Genomic DNA, 15,403 nt, shown 5'->3' on the forward strand with positions numbered 1-15,403 from the left:
GTGCTTCTGTGATCTCCATCACCTGCTGGAGGTTTTGTTGTTGTAAATACAGTTTCTTAACCTCCTAGGACCTGGAGTCCACATATGTGGACATCACATTTTGGGTTATTTAGACCAAAATACTCAATTTTGCTCTACAAGGGCCTGATATCCACTTACGAGGACATTACTGTTCTATCAAAATTTTAAACGAATATCCTCATATGTGGCTCTGATTTTTCATAAAAACAAAAATAAGGTAAAATAAAATCTGGTAATTCTTTGTTTTTACATTCATTGGGCCCCAATATGCCCAAATATCAAAGAGAAATTAAAAATGCATGCCGTGGAAGAGTTCGGGTCTTAGGAGGTTACGATTGTGCTGATGTTACACATACATCCCTCTTCTCAGAGGCCTGACTGTAAAGGTACAAAGGACCAACACTAACATTCACCACACTAGTTTCTCCAACAGGTGGAAGCTGCTTCTTGTTGCGGCTGGTATGATTTTTACATCACAGTAGAAACAGCAAAGGGAATTAACCAGAGTTGGGTGTCTTCTGTGAACTAAATTCACTTCATAGCACTATTTTTACTCTGCTGCAGCACTCAAAGTGCATTATACAACTTGCCTCATTCACACAGACACTTTTTTTTCTATGCTTTTTCTACTTGAGTGCTTTCTTTCTAACCTTCACACACATTCATACTCCAATGGATGCATCAGAGATCAACTTGGGATTAGGATCTTGCTCAAGGATATTTGGCATGCCACCAACTTTCCAATTACTAGATGACCTGCTCTACCTCCTGAGCTACAGCAACATATGTTTTCCCTGATATATTTTCTATTTGTAAACATAGATCTACCTATAAGTCATAAGCCTAAATAGCTTAATTACCACTAAATTACTACAAAATATGATTTTGAGGAATGTTTGAAACTACACATTTACATGGTCAATAAAAGAGGAAAGAGCTTGACTTGTAACATTTTGCTGCAGTTCAAACACTAATATATTAATACTAAAGCCTTTTCATTTTAAACATATGAAGTAAGATGGAAATGCAGTCTTTTATGTTTTCTGTACCTGGAAACATTTCCATCTCTGCCATCTGATGTGACTGTCTTTAACTCTGTTATTGCAGCATTCAGGTGTCACACTGCACATTCACCTCAAGAGAGAGCTGTTTCATCATAATTCGTACTAGTTGCAGACACAGTTAACCTGGATATTTTGTGATTTGCCATAGCAAACCTTAACACGAAAAATAAATAAATGTAATCTTAAGACTACTAGCAATGGCACTTCACATTTGTGTTGAAATGTTCAAACTGTCTTTCTTTCACAATGCTTTGGATCCCATTCCAGAATTTAAAAAAGCAATATTTTAAACTATTTTTGCAACATCTACCACTTAAACAAAAATGACCACATTTTCCATTACATTTTATTTATTGGTTATATTATTTCCACATAGGTGTTTGTTCAGCTTCTTCCCAGGAGCTGTGACTTGTCTTCACTCTGCAAAAAAAGCAATATTGCTCTAAGGTTATTTAATCTACATACTGCAAACTCAAATGTTACAACAGGCATTCAGATTAGTAAAAACTTTATGATTGTTAAACCTTGTGAATACCTCTGACATTCAGCGTCATTGATGACTCCGCAGTGCCCAGTTTGTTCTGTATGACAACTTTGTATTCCCCGTTGTCTTTGGGTCCTACTCTCAATATAAGCAAGGAGCAGACTCCACATACATTTGTGATGTGGTAGTTGGTGTTTGTGTTGAGGCTGATATTGTTCCAGTACCACGTAACACATGGAGCTGGATCACCCTTAATGGCACAGCTCATGTAGCATTCATAACCTTGTGGGGCTGTACGCCTCTTCAGGGGAACAATAAAGGAGGGAGGAGAATCGAAGATCCGGTGTTTTATCTCTGGCCTGTTTACTTGGAACTTTTCTGAAACAAAGAATCACAAAAAGTAATTATATTTTAACAAAAATAATAATAAAGTAGGGGAGACTGGAACACTTATGATAAAGCATGGTTAGTGTTAATTAGTGAAATTTAAACATTATGTTGATTTCAAATCTGATTTCTTAGATTGAAGTAAAGGTTGTGAAAAAAGTGTGTTATGCATTTATCTTTAATAACCATGGGTAATGAGCAGACACATTTAAGCTCACAGATGAGTCCATATTTAGAGCTATCATGCACTTTCTTACTGTCAGTTTTGCCGTCTGTTATTGGCTGCCTGTGCATATTTTATTCTCGTGTATTGAATACAGAAAAGGGCTTATTTAGTTTATTAATTGACAATCTGATTAATATTTTTATACTTTTGTGGTTCAAACCCCAGTCTAACAGTGAATGAACGTCAAGGAAATCTAATAGTTTACTGTTTAAAGATATCTTCACTTTCTTGAGAACCTAGCTTATCTTAGGAACAGTGATTTAGTTTGACAGTTTGCAAAATGATTGCGAGTTTTGTATTGTTTTCATGATTAAACTTGAAACAAACCTTTTTCCTTTTTGGTTTCAAACGCAGGGGACTCGGAAGGAGGAGAAAGGCCCATGTCATTTTTAGCGAACACCCTGAAGTGATACTGCCGTCCAGGTAAAATGTTGACAACTGTGAATTTGTTGTTAAAGAGGTTGTCTGCCACTGTTCTCCAAGTCCGTTTGAAGGAGTCCCTCTTTGATACCATGTAGTGCAGCCTGTCATCCCTTTTCTCATCTGGAGAGGGAGTCCAGGACAGTGTCACTGTTCCTGGGATATTCTGTTCCAACTCCACTGGACCTGGAGGTTTAGGATCATCTGGAGAAAAATTTAGAGATTTAAAAATACTGTTTAGTGATATAGCAGGGCTAGGTTCCTGATTTTCAGTCTAAATTGTACCCTTGATGGTTTGGACAGGAAATAGATTTTTGTACAGCTTCTGCCAGATAGGCTTTGAATTAGAACGATTTTCATTCAAGTAAAACTCCTAACACAGGTACAGCTAACTGCAGCAATAAGCGTAGCTTGGGGAAAAAGGGATTTCTTGAAATAGGCAAAGTAAAAGGCAGAGCGAAAATTGGACTGGAGTATTTTGTTACAGTCACAGGATTATGGCTTTAAGCATTCCCTTATCTACAGTGTTGCATGCCTTTAATGTGATCTTAAAGTAGTACAACCTATGTGGTACATTAAGTTATAAATACATGTATTCTGTTCCTACTTTAATCACATTGTATTTGCTAAAACATACGTTTCCATGGTAGTATGAATACAAATAGAATCCAAGTCACCAAATTAAGTTATTATTCTGTACTGCAATTACCATGCAACTGTATCCAGCCAACTTACAGGATAAGTAGATTTCATAGCTTTACTCTAATTTGGCTTCAATATATGGTCTTATTTAGCCTAACAATAACAAACCATTGCTATGGCTCTTGGACAGTTACCTGTAACTCTGATTTCAACATTGAAGCTTTCCTGGCCAACCATGTTCTTGACAGTAATGGTATAGATGCCAGTGTCCGTCCTCTCAGATGTAGGAATTAAGAGTTGAGATCCTTTATCAGAGTTGGTAATGGTTACATGCTTTGGTACTGGAATACCATCCTTTAACCAAAAGATTTCAGGCATGGGAGACGCCTGTAGATGACAGCATAGGAGTCAAATTAATATATTGCTATATTAACTAACAGCATTGATTAGATTCTCACACAGTGAACAGAGTAAAAGCCTGTGGAATAATACCTCAAAGTTGATGTTGAGGCGAACAGTGTTTCCAGATTTCACCACCACAAAGGTCTTCATGTTGCGGTCTTTAAACTTTGGTTTGACTGTGAGAGAGAGATTTAGAATACAATACAATTAAATTTGTAAGTCATAAAGCTGCTGAGGGAGTTCTATATTTTGAATCTCTCTACTGTATTATGAGGACATGCTCTGTGTATAGTTGACACAAAGGGTATAATTAACCTTAATTCCATTGTTAGACCTCCCTTTTTTAGTCATAATTCAACTACACAGAAAACCTGTACTAGTAGTGGGAATAAAACTAACAATTAAAAAGGTGTTAAATGCACTCATTAGTTTTTCTTTTACAATTCTTCTTTGAGTTTGAACTACAGATTTAAATTGCTATGCTTGCTGATATGATGTATTTGAAGTGCAGTTTTTTTTTGTCCATGCTGGGCTTTATAATCCTATCAGATGTTTTCAGTCATAACCTGTCTTGTCACAACAATTCTCACCCACCGTCTCGTATATTTACAGATATAAATGGGTGTATGGCACACAAACATTATTTTTTGACAACTGTAAGCTTTTTTGAGACAATTGTTCCTCTCTGTAGGTGTGTTGTATTAGAAGAAAAACTGCATATTTTCTTTGGCATTTTGTGAAAAATAAATATAAATATATCTCATTTTAGAAATAACCAATAACCAAACTATAAAAACTGCATTTCTTACCAGGAGGAGGCATAGCAATGATATAATTATCAAAGCTCCGAGGTTCTCCATCACCTCCATAATTGGTGGCAATTACTCTCACCCAGTATGTGGCCATTGCCTTAAGGCCAAGCACAGTGTAGGATGTTAGAGTAATTGGGGTGGTATTACAGCGGGTCCATTCAAGGTTCTCTATTGGTCTGATCTCCACATAATACCCTTGGGCTTCATCTTCTACCCCTTGCACTTCCTTAGGTTTAGTCCAAGCCAGCGAAAATGTCGTGTAATTGGAAGATGTTAATTTAAGGTCTGTGACTTTGCCTGGGGGTTCTGCAATAACAGCAAGGTGAGAGTGAAGCTTTTATATTACACAGCAGAGAGAATTATATTTAGTTTAAAGAATGACTTTCATGACTGAAAAATCCCCCCAAATACAGTAAAACATAAGTCTGTGTGATTAACTTACTCATTGGATCTCTTGCAATAACTGTGTCACATGGAATGCTAGGATCTCCAGCACCAGACAGGTTGACAGCTGACACTCGAAATTCATATGCTGCTCCTTCAAATACGTCTTTAACTGCATACTTTGTATCTATAGACACCGGAAGGAGCAATTATATCAATACAAATCTGCACTGATGTGTGCAGGTACATCACAAGCATTTATTTTTACTCTTGAGCTAAATGTCCTGCGCCTCAGCATTTAAGTTGTATACCTGTAATTGGCCCCTTTTGATTTACAAGACTCCAGTAATTGGTGCCTTTCTTGTTCTTTTCCAAATTGTATCCCACTATTTTGGTTCCTCCAGTGTCACATGGAGGACTCCATACCAGATTAATGCAGTCTTTAAAGGCACTGACCACTTTGGGTACAGCTGGTGGTCCAGGATAACCTGCAGGGGATATATGACACAAAGTGAAAGTGAGTTAATTAATCAATGTTGCCACGCCATGTTTCTCAACATTACTTTTATTATTTGCGTCATCCATAATTAGCAGGTGGCTGAAAACTAAAGAATGTGTAAATGGAAGAGTATTTATTAGACACATAAATTCAGAGACAGTGTTTTAATATATTTAACATAGCTTTGTATATATTCTTTATGGATTTCTTTTAACTTCTCCAAAAACATTTTATTAGCGGCTAGTCAGGGTTTTACTGCAATAAACAAAGTGTTTCCACCTGGATACTAAAAAGACATGCCTTGTAATACTTCCTTCTAAACTGAACAAAGAAAAAGTAATGAAGAAGAAGGCATTAACTGAAAACTTACGTAATACACCAGCTGGTATGTCCTCTGTCTGCAGGTAGTCACTGATACCTTCTTCAGTCTTTGCTCTGATCCGGTAGCAGTATCTCCTTCCAGGGTCCACATCTGAATCTTTGAAACTTGGGCTGTTGCCAGGCATCTCACCAAGACTTGTCCATTTATTTCGCCCTACTTGTTGTCGCTCTATGATGTAGTTTGCGATCGGACATCCACCATTGTCTTTTGGTGGTTTCCATTTGAATTCAACAGATGTCACAGCACTTTCCATAATGTCCACAGGCCCTTGTGGAGGTGTTGGTTTGTCTGTTAACAACATGACAAGAAATGCGTCAGAGGCATTTATCTTTGCACATTCTACATTTTGCCATACCGTTTTTGTTCAAATAGCAACCAGGGCATTTTTTTTAAATTTACTCAAGTTGCTTAAGGCAACAGGCCTTTATTTGACGCACGGTCATTTTACAAGCAGGGATTTATTTCTATGACTGTCTTTTAAGATAATAAATGGATATTTTCATGTTGAAAGCCTCAATCCAGTACACTTCTGTTGGCCATGCTGGAATTCATGCATTATGGTAATTAGACTGTAGTGAATAATTGCTCAGGTTTCTCTGTAGACAGGCTCTGCTCTTAAAGCAATATCTCCATTCTTGCATGGGGATGGGCCTCAAACCAGCTACCAACTAAATTATTCACTATTCACACCACTATGAACAATATAATTTGTGCTTCATTTACTTAATTTATAAAGTAAATAAAGCACAACATAAGCAAACAAACTGTAAATATAATAGAAAACCAACTTAGAACAGGTCATTATGCCAGATAATATGTAACAATTAAGCTAATGTCTGTAATTTTTGCTATTACAAAGTCATAATTTCCTAAACATACTCCTCTAATTGCTGTATTTATCTCCGGAAAATTAAAAGCATTATCATTTCAGTGGCGATAAAAGCCTTTATTTATTTATTTATTCATAGGGCTTTTTTGTGAAACATTTGCCAGTATACCACTTGCACGCTCAAGTAGAAAACGTTATTTTTTCACAGCCTGTTTATGTCTAACATGTCCTCGGCTGTTATCACAGAAACTGTCAGATTATATCTGAGGAAAACTCACCCAGTACAATAAGTTTGGATATTGCCTCTGTTGTACCAAATTCATTTTTTATTTTGATTTTCACCTCTCCACTGTCTTTTCTTTGACACTTAATAAGGCGTAGTTGACTCTCAGTATCAGATGTTTCAATCTTCACATTGAGGGCTGGCAGCAGCTCATCGTCATTCTTGTACCACTGTATAGTCATTGGTGCTTGGCCTGAGAATGGCAGCTTCCATTCAGCATTTTCGCCTGCCTTTATAATGACTGGCTTTGTGAAATTTCCTAGTGCGTCAGGGTCCAATTTTGGTGGATCTTCAGTATAGGAGAGACGGGAAAAAGTGTTTTATTTAAACATTGAGAACCTTTTTAAAAGTGTTATTATATTATTTGTAGTGCTGTCAGTGTTAATCTCGTTAAAGTGTTGTCAACGGCAAAACCGCGTTAACGCGTTGACACTGTGCAGCGATCCGCGGTAACTCGCTAACAGAGATTTGCCGTGTTAATGCGGTTATGGTGTTAACGTCATTTTAACGAGATTGACACTGACAGCACTAATTATCTGATATGTTTTGCTGTGCTACAGCCATGTTACTCATTATATTCTGACCTTGAATACTAAGTGTTGCTTCTGATTTACGTCCTTCAGCTTCAAAGCGGTACACAGCTGCATCATCTTTTTTACAGCAATCAACTATCAGCCTGTGAAAGGCTCCATCTTTGATAATTGTTACCCCATCTTCATTTGTTAGCTAGACAAATAAGTAAATAAACAGTAAAAAAGTGATTGACTATATAAAATGATACTTATTTGTAGAAAAAGAACAAAGTTGTAGTTATAGTAATTTCACATACAGTGAATTGTGTCAATTTACACTCCTGTTTTACTCCTTTGACTTACCAGTTTCCCATTTTTGTACCAGCGCCCCTCTGACGTCTCACTGCTTAGCTTGCAAGACATCTCCACCCGTTCTCCAATATTGGCATTCGTATCTGATAGCCCACTGACAAATTGAACACCTCGATCTACATGTGAAAATGTAAAAAATAATCACGTTGTATAACAAATTATGTTTTGATTATTTTTAAAATGACACATCAGTAGCAAATTACAATAGAGATAAAACTGAAAGCATATAAGTGCACACTTTAATTTAAAAATCCTTATCATTACAGTATGCACTTTCTTGTGGACAGCAGATGGGATTGGGAAATATGTATATTGTATGATTATCTTTCGCTAAAAATCGAACCACATTCACTTTTGTCCATTTTTTCCCCCTGGAATAGAAATGATACTTAAGCCTCAAACATTATATCTGATCGAACCTTTAGTGGAGTCATCCTGAAGCACTGATTGAAAATGGGCTGATATTGCCGAGTTACAAGTATTTGCAGACGCTAACCCTTGAGAACAGCTGAGCTAAAGCGTTGACATTATAATAATCTGTAATCTGAGCATACATTATTCAGTCTTTAAACCATGTTGTAAGGAGTTTTACCTAAGACAGTGTCAGGAACCAAAGGCCCAGTTCGTGATTGCTTCTTCTTACTCGCATCATCTTTTGTATCTTTATCATCTTCTTCGCTTCTTAAGTGGTTCTTATCATCTCCATCAGTTCCATCACCATCCCTGTCACCAGAACCATCGCCAATTTTACCACTGGAACCATCCCCAGCCCCTAAACCATCTCTTCCATCACCCCCATCGTTCGCATCTCCAAGTGTGTCTGCAGCTTTCTTTTCAGCAAGTGCTCGATTGACTGCCTTGTCCAAGCCTTGGTTAGACAGGTTATCATGTCCCTTGCGACCTTTCCGGCCATCTGGATCCTCTGAGTTTTAGTAGACACACATAGAGAGAACAAATCAGTTATTTCAGTCAAAAGGTTTGACTAAAATGTAAATGATGAGCAAAACGGGTTCAGTAATATCACGACTATCAAACATTCAAGACTATTTGTCTTTGTATTACACCATTTGCATTTTTATTTATTGTTGTGCTTTGTTAGTACAAAAAAGAAAAATGTCCCACCTTCCACCATGAGAGAGGCCCTGCTGGAAGCAATACCAGCAATGGCATAATATGCCCCCTTATCTGCAATTTCACAATCTTTTACTCTTAATGTGTGAGTTAGTTTGTCCTCTGAGACGGTGATCTCATATTTGTCCCCATGTTCAAGTGAGGAGTCTTCTCTTGACCAAGTAATTCTGTTGAGTGGTGTTGACAAAACGCACTGAAATACAGCGTCCTCACTTTCAACAGCCTTAGCATCCTTAATCTTGTCTACAAACTCCACTGCAGGCACTAAGAGAGGAAAAAAGGTAGATTTTGAAACCCAAGATGATCTCATTTCCAAAATATAAATGTACTTGATTTGTTTTATAAACTTTAAGAGTAGTTTCACTTGCCTCTGAAGTCAGTTGCAAGAACATTTGCCTCTTCGACATCAACCTGGTAAAATCCAGCATCTTCTGGCTGAGGGTCTTTAATGCTAAATACATAATTTGTTCCTTTTTTCCTAAGGCTATGTTTTGAATTTTCATCATCTGCATAAGGAACCATTACGCCATCCTTTTGAGACAGAAGTAGTAACATTATTATTTATGTATTTATTTTCATTATTAAATCATTATTTAGCAAGTTTTATTAAAATTTTTTTTTGCTGTTTTAGAATGGTTTTAAATTCACCTTGTATAAGTTAACTGCACTATTGGGATCCCATAGCTGCATGTCAAATCCAAATTCAGCTTTTCCGTTTGGTTTCACTTCAATTTGTTTCACATTGTCCAGCTGCTCTACAACCTATAAAGGAAAGATAACAAGTTTTATCTAATGTATGTGTCTGCAAGTGTTGTTTTAAACTTTACTGCTTAAGTAATCACGTTTTGAAAAAATGGAAGGAAGGAATTAAATCAGAAACATTTAAAATAACCAAGCAGACTTTAGCAGGATGAACTACCAGGTTTTAAAGTGAAGCTCAAGATGCAAGTCAACCTTCTTACCTGTTTAAACTCAGCAACATGTTGTTGGTTCAGGATACAAAATCCAGAATTCATGTGCAACTGTTAATTTATACAGTACCTTTGCCTGTTCGTCTGCCCTTTCCTTCTTCATCTGGTTCAATCTCTTCAACATCCACCGAAAGTCAGTAACCCCAAATTCCAAGCAGATTTTTTCATAATTTTTCTTTGGTGCGCTTATAAGCAGTTCCCAGAGTTTAGGATCAATTTCTCCCTCTTTCTGTGGTGGGAGTTGCTTTTTCCTAGTGACAACAACACTAAAAAAGGGCATTGGAGGCCATTACAACACGCAGAACAGATTTTGAATAATTTGACTTTGATGTGAACTTACGTTTTCTTGAGCATTGATCTAAAATCCTGTGGTTCCTGCTGACCTCCTGAAAGAAATTTTGACTTAAATTTTAAAATAAAATTCTGCCATCTGGACACTTTTTTCACTTTGTGGTATGTTTTTTCCAAATCTAATTGTGAAGGATTCTTATAAGGCTCTGTCAATTTTTGTTTAAATTTTACTATTTTGCAATAAAAAAGAAACTAGTTTTGCTACCGAAGTAAAATTTTGCAAAGAATAAATATGCTAAAAGTCTGTAATTCTAAAAAGAAACTTGTGGATTGGACGCTATTAGAAAAAGTAAACCAGTTCATGTTAAACTATGCTTTCTTACCTCCCTTGCTCTTCTTCCTGAAGCCGGCTTCATACATGCATGAAAACAACAATAGAACAAGAAATCATTAATTACCAGACATGGTATATTGTAAAGTTGTTTAACTCAGTTTTTATTGTTAACTATAAAGCTCACCTGCAATGACATTGAGAGTGGTGGTGCAGACAGCTTTTCCGTATTCATTGGTGGCAAAGCACTTGTAAGTGTCTGCTTGGTCTGGATTGATGTTGATTATCTGACAAAAAATGATTCTCACGTGAAATATGTAAATATTTGACAATAGTGGAATCAATATCTGAGTCTATCTCCCAAAAAAAGTTAAACTTGGTTATGGAGCTTTAGCACCATATGTCATGGTTTGGGGTCTGTGACCAAGCTTTTTGGGTTTTCCTTTTGGTTCATGACTCTTTTATCCCTGCTTGTTTATTATCAGTCTGTCATGTCTTCTGTGTGTGTTTCCCCAGTTGTGTCTGTTTGGTCTCGCTACCTCTTTCCCTCGCTTCCATGTTTCCCTCTTGTTGTCTCCTCCCTTCATCTTCCCAGTTCGTCTTGTTCCTATGTGCCTTCTTTTCTCCTGTGTCAAGTGCGTGTCTCAGTCTGCATCCTAGTGTGTTTCCTATTTTATATAGACAGTCTCTCGTCCCATGTTCAGTGTGTTTAGTGTTGCTTCCCCTGTGTGGTTATGTCTATTTTTCCCAGACATGTTTCTGTTTCCACTCTCCTTCATCACCCTCTGTTTTTTCTTTGTACCCTGTCAGGTTACCTGCATTTCACGCTCCATGTTCCAGGTTTCTGTGTCCAGGTCTCATTTTCCGTAATCCCTGTGTTTAGTGTTTAGCTTTAGCTCGCTCAGTTTAGTTAAGTCTTCATTAAATTTTCATTTGACTTCTATTTGTATTTTCATTCAACCTAAATAAAAGGCTCCCCTTTTGTTTAAACCCACTCATGTTTTCAAGTGTCCGCGTTTGGGTCCTTATTCTCTCGCCACACAGTCTGCAGCTGCAGGCCCGTGACACCTACAATTACTACAAGTTTACAAATAAATGCATATTGTACACTTAGAGTTACAACTGTTGTTTTAATTGTTAATGAATATTCAAAAAAGAATTTATTGACTTTAAAAATGTTTAGCTTGAAAAATTAAAGTTGGCAAATTATCATTAGCCCAATCCTTTTATTTTGTTCTTACCTCAAGAATGTGTTCTCGAGCTCTTTCATCATATCTAGTCTTGTACTTTTCTGGGTCATCTATTTCACCTTTATTACGCCCCCATGTCACAGTTGGTGCTGGCTCTCCACTAACCATAGCTTTGAAAAAGGCTTTTTTACCTGAAATAATGAAATCATGACAGTGATGCAGGTGTTAATAATTATGCTCTATTGTTATTGTCAGTTTCACTGGCTATGGTTGTTTTTCTACCTTCTTGGACAGTCACAGCAATTGGTTTGCGGGTAAAGTCGGGGGTCGATTTCCCTGGTGGCAGTTGCTCCACAGTCTGAGTGATCATAACCCCAGGAACCCTGGACCTTTTCTTGATAGCCACTGTCAAGGGAAGGTTTGGTGTTTAACAGCATAGCTGGTTGATGCTATGAATGTAAACATGAACAGGAAGCCCGCTACCAACAGAAAAACATAGATGTTACAAATGCATGTGTGTGCAGAGGTATATATTATTTAGAACAATTGCAGTTTCACACTGGAATTTCACAAGAGGTCACCATTTCCTTACTTTTCTTAATGTTACAGCTACGTCATGACAAGATCTTGAACTATGTTAAACTCTATTGACTAAGCTGAAGTTTGGATTAAATTCTACACATTTTTTTTGTTGTTTAATTAATTTAATGTATTAATTTAATGTAATTTTTCATTAAATGCTTAATTTATGTATAGATTTTTGGAGGACTTATTTTAAAATTAGACGGTTTTAACCTGTCAGCATGATAATTTTTCATTTATTTTTATTTATTTTTAGTTTAACCAAGAAGTGACATAAACCAGCAGGAATGCATGAAAAAACATAAATGCTAGGAAATTGTTATTGTAAAAAATTGCAATAAAAATTGTGTCTTGGACAAGTTGTAAGTGTGTCTATTTAAGAAGTCATTATAGAGCTGTAAAGTCAGTAGATTGAAACTAAGTTTTAGGATCTGTTACTGTATTAAACACTAACTGTGTTCTTTGTGAGAACAAAAAGACACCTAACATATTATTCAGGGTTTTCTGTTTGTTTTTTTGCTCTTATTCAAAATTCCAATCATATAGACATGTTATAGAGCACTAAGTTCATTTAACTTATTGCTGGTTTTAGATAAATGCATGGTGTTCAGCTCAGCTGCATTAAGCACTCTGAGGCTTGTACATTTAGTATGTGTTTACTACTACATTTATATTAACATAATTCAGCATATATAATCCAAACTGTCTGAGCGTCATTGTAATATATTTTTTAAATATATTATATTAAACCATACTTTTGTTACCAAACTATGCCAGAGTTAAATATGGAGATACCAATCATATTCAGATTTATTCAGTGAGGAGGAAATAAAAAAAAAAACTAAACTAAAAAACAAATCTGATCAGACATGGAGTATCCAGGAATAACTTCTTTGGTCATGCCTTCTGTGAGTCACTTTGAGACTGTCTACTCTGCATATTTTTTTTTTTCTGTGGCTTTAACATCATTTGAGGGCATTTATTTAATATTCATCAAACTTTATGTGTAATCTGTCAAGGGGTTGATGCACATGCTTATATCATCTGGACACAAGCATGATTCTTAGAAACTTGTTACTGAAGCATTGATTTAGACATAATCTAGCAGGAGAGCATTTTTGTATTTTTTCTGCATAGCAATTACTACATGAAGAATTTTTGGATTTTTGGCAGCAGGAACCTTGGCAGGAACATATTTGGTAAGAATTTGTTGACTGTATAAAGTAGATATTCCTGCTGTAAACCCAGCTAAACCATATGCTTACTTTTTATAATGTCCATTCATTTATTTCTTTTATTTTCACCTTTACAAGTAAAATCACAGTGAACGTGTATGTCAGTTTGTTTCAATACTGTATACTCTGCAGATTATCCTCCTTATGAAGAAGAAAACTAAAATATCTCATTTACGAGGCATCCCTAGAATGGGAGTCCAGCTGTGATATAAACGGATTATTCTGAAGCCATAGGCCCTGGGCAGTGGAACCCCCCCCCCCCACACACACACACACAAATTATTCAGTGCGAGAATAGCAGACTGTACGGCAGTGCAGAAGGAATTATTAATCCTAATTGTTATTCATATAATTTTTCCAAAATTAAATATGTGTCATAACCATAGGGACTTCTGCATTAAACAGTAAATGCATAGCAGTGGAGCGAACACAAAAAAGGTCAGTTCGGTTCAGATACAGGTGACACTGAAGAATGACACCATGTTAAACATCAAAAGAGATAAATATATGCATAAAATAACGATTGGGGTTTTATTATCTCCAGGCTTGATGAATGATCTAAACTGAATTAGCTGATCTCCCAAGGTGTGATGTAGGTCAGATGGATGTGCAGCCTACAAAATGTTGTAAGAACAGTGAGCTTGTCTACTGTGAAACACTGGTATACTACAAAGCTGTACCATTAATGATTTCAGTCTCCTCTGGCTATGTTTTATAAGGGAATAGCTGTCCATAGTTTATATTTGCTAATGTTTCACATTAGCAAGTCAATGAGAGTTAAGTAGTCTGATCCTGAATGATAGTTAATCCTACTTACAGGTACAAATACAGGAACCTAAACCTCCATCCCTTTACTTCCCATGGTAGACTTGCTAGACTCAGCAGCTGTTGCTGTTTTTATAGAAGCTAGAAATATATAATGTATATAATATAATATATAATATCACATTTTTCATACTTACCGAAGGCTTTTGGGTCCTGGTTTGTTTTTGAACTCATGGCGATGTTTGATTGTTGATTATCAGATCTGAGGTGCGATCCTTGTGTGGCTAAAGTACAAAGAAAGACTGTCACTGTTAACTAATGCTGTCATTATAATCAAAGCTGATTTCATTAGTATTAAAAAGCCTTACATCTACTCACCAGCCACTTCATTAGTTACACCTGTTCAACTGCTTGTTAATGGAAATATCTAATCAGCCAATCACATAGCAGTAAACCAGTGCATTTAGGTATGTTGAAATGGTCAAGACAACCAAGTGAAGTTCAAACTAAGCATCAGAAGGGGGGAAAAAGGGTGACTGAAGTGACTTTGAATATGGCACGATTGTTGGTAGCAGACACGCTGGTCTGAGTATTTCAGAAATTATTTACAGAGAATGGTTCAAAAAAGAGAAAAGTGACCTTCGGTTTTCTAGGTGAAAATGCTTTTTGATGCTAGAAGTCGGAGGAGAATGGCCAGAGTGTTTCAAACAATTGAACATTGTATAAAAACACCCCATCCTAGCTGAGTATTGTCACTGAGCATATCCAGCCATTTATGGCCACTGTGTACACATCTTTTGGAAGCTACTTCTAGCCAGGTGTCGTGTCACAAAGCTTAAATTATTTCAAACTGGTTTCTTAAACATGACAATGAGTTCACTGTACTTAAATAGCTTCCACAGTCACCATATCTATCCAGCAGAGCAGGTTTAGGATGTGGTGGAATAGGAGATTTGCATGGATTTGCACCAACTCTGTGATACTATCGTCTCAACATGAGCCAAACTCAGTTCTAGCAAGATGTAACTAATGATGTAGTGGGTGAGTGGATGTTATGTTTTATACATTTTATACAAATTTAGCCTTGAATAATAATGAAAGAAAATTGCTGCATGTTGACATGATAAAAAAGGTACAGTTTTCAGTACTCATACTTCATATTGTCCATATATGACCAAATTCATCCTT

General features: G+C 36.5%; 1 protein-coding gene across 1 annotated transcript; it reads right to left on the reverse strand.

The window, feature by feature from the left end:
• Positions 1 to 1,391: 1,391 nt before the first annotated feature.
• LOC146518003 (immunoglobulin-like and fibronectin type III domain-containing protein 1) lies at positions 1,392 to 12,060 on the reverse strand (the record flags this gene model as incomplete). The annotated part of the gene is made up of 22 exons (XM_085159268.1): positions 1,392 to 1,505; positions 1,621 to 1,947; positions 2,510 to 2,806; positions 3,439 to 3,631; positions 3,737 to 3,822; positions 4,456 to 4,764; positions 4,901 to 5,029; positions 5,154 to 5,330; positions 5,712 to 6,011; positions 6,831 to 7,124; positions 7,420 to 7,561; positions 7,711 to 7,835; positions 8,312 to 8,641; positions 8,842 to 9,114; positions 9,219 to 9,381; positions 9,499 to 9,612; positions 9,892 to 10,087; positions 10,162 to 10,207; positions 10,496 to 10,522; positions 10,631 to 10,730; positions 11,685 to 11,824; positions 11,916 to 12,060. Coding segments are annotated over 22 exons (3,918 nt in total), but the record flags the coding sequence as incomplete, so codon positions are not given.
• Positions 12,061 to 15,403: the final 3,343 nt, after the last annotated feature.

The sequence above is a fragment of the Neolamprologus multifasciatus genome, chromosome 5 (assembly GCF_963576455.1).
Source record: "Neolamprologus multifasciatus chromosome 5, fNeoMul1.2, whole genome shotgun sequence".
Classification (NCBI taxonomy): Eukaryota; Metazoa; Chordata; class Actinopteri; order Cichliformes; family Cichlidae; genus Neolamprologus; species Neolamprologus multifasciatus.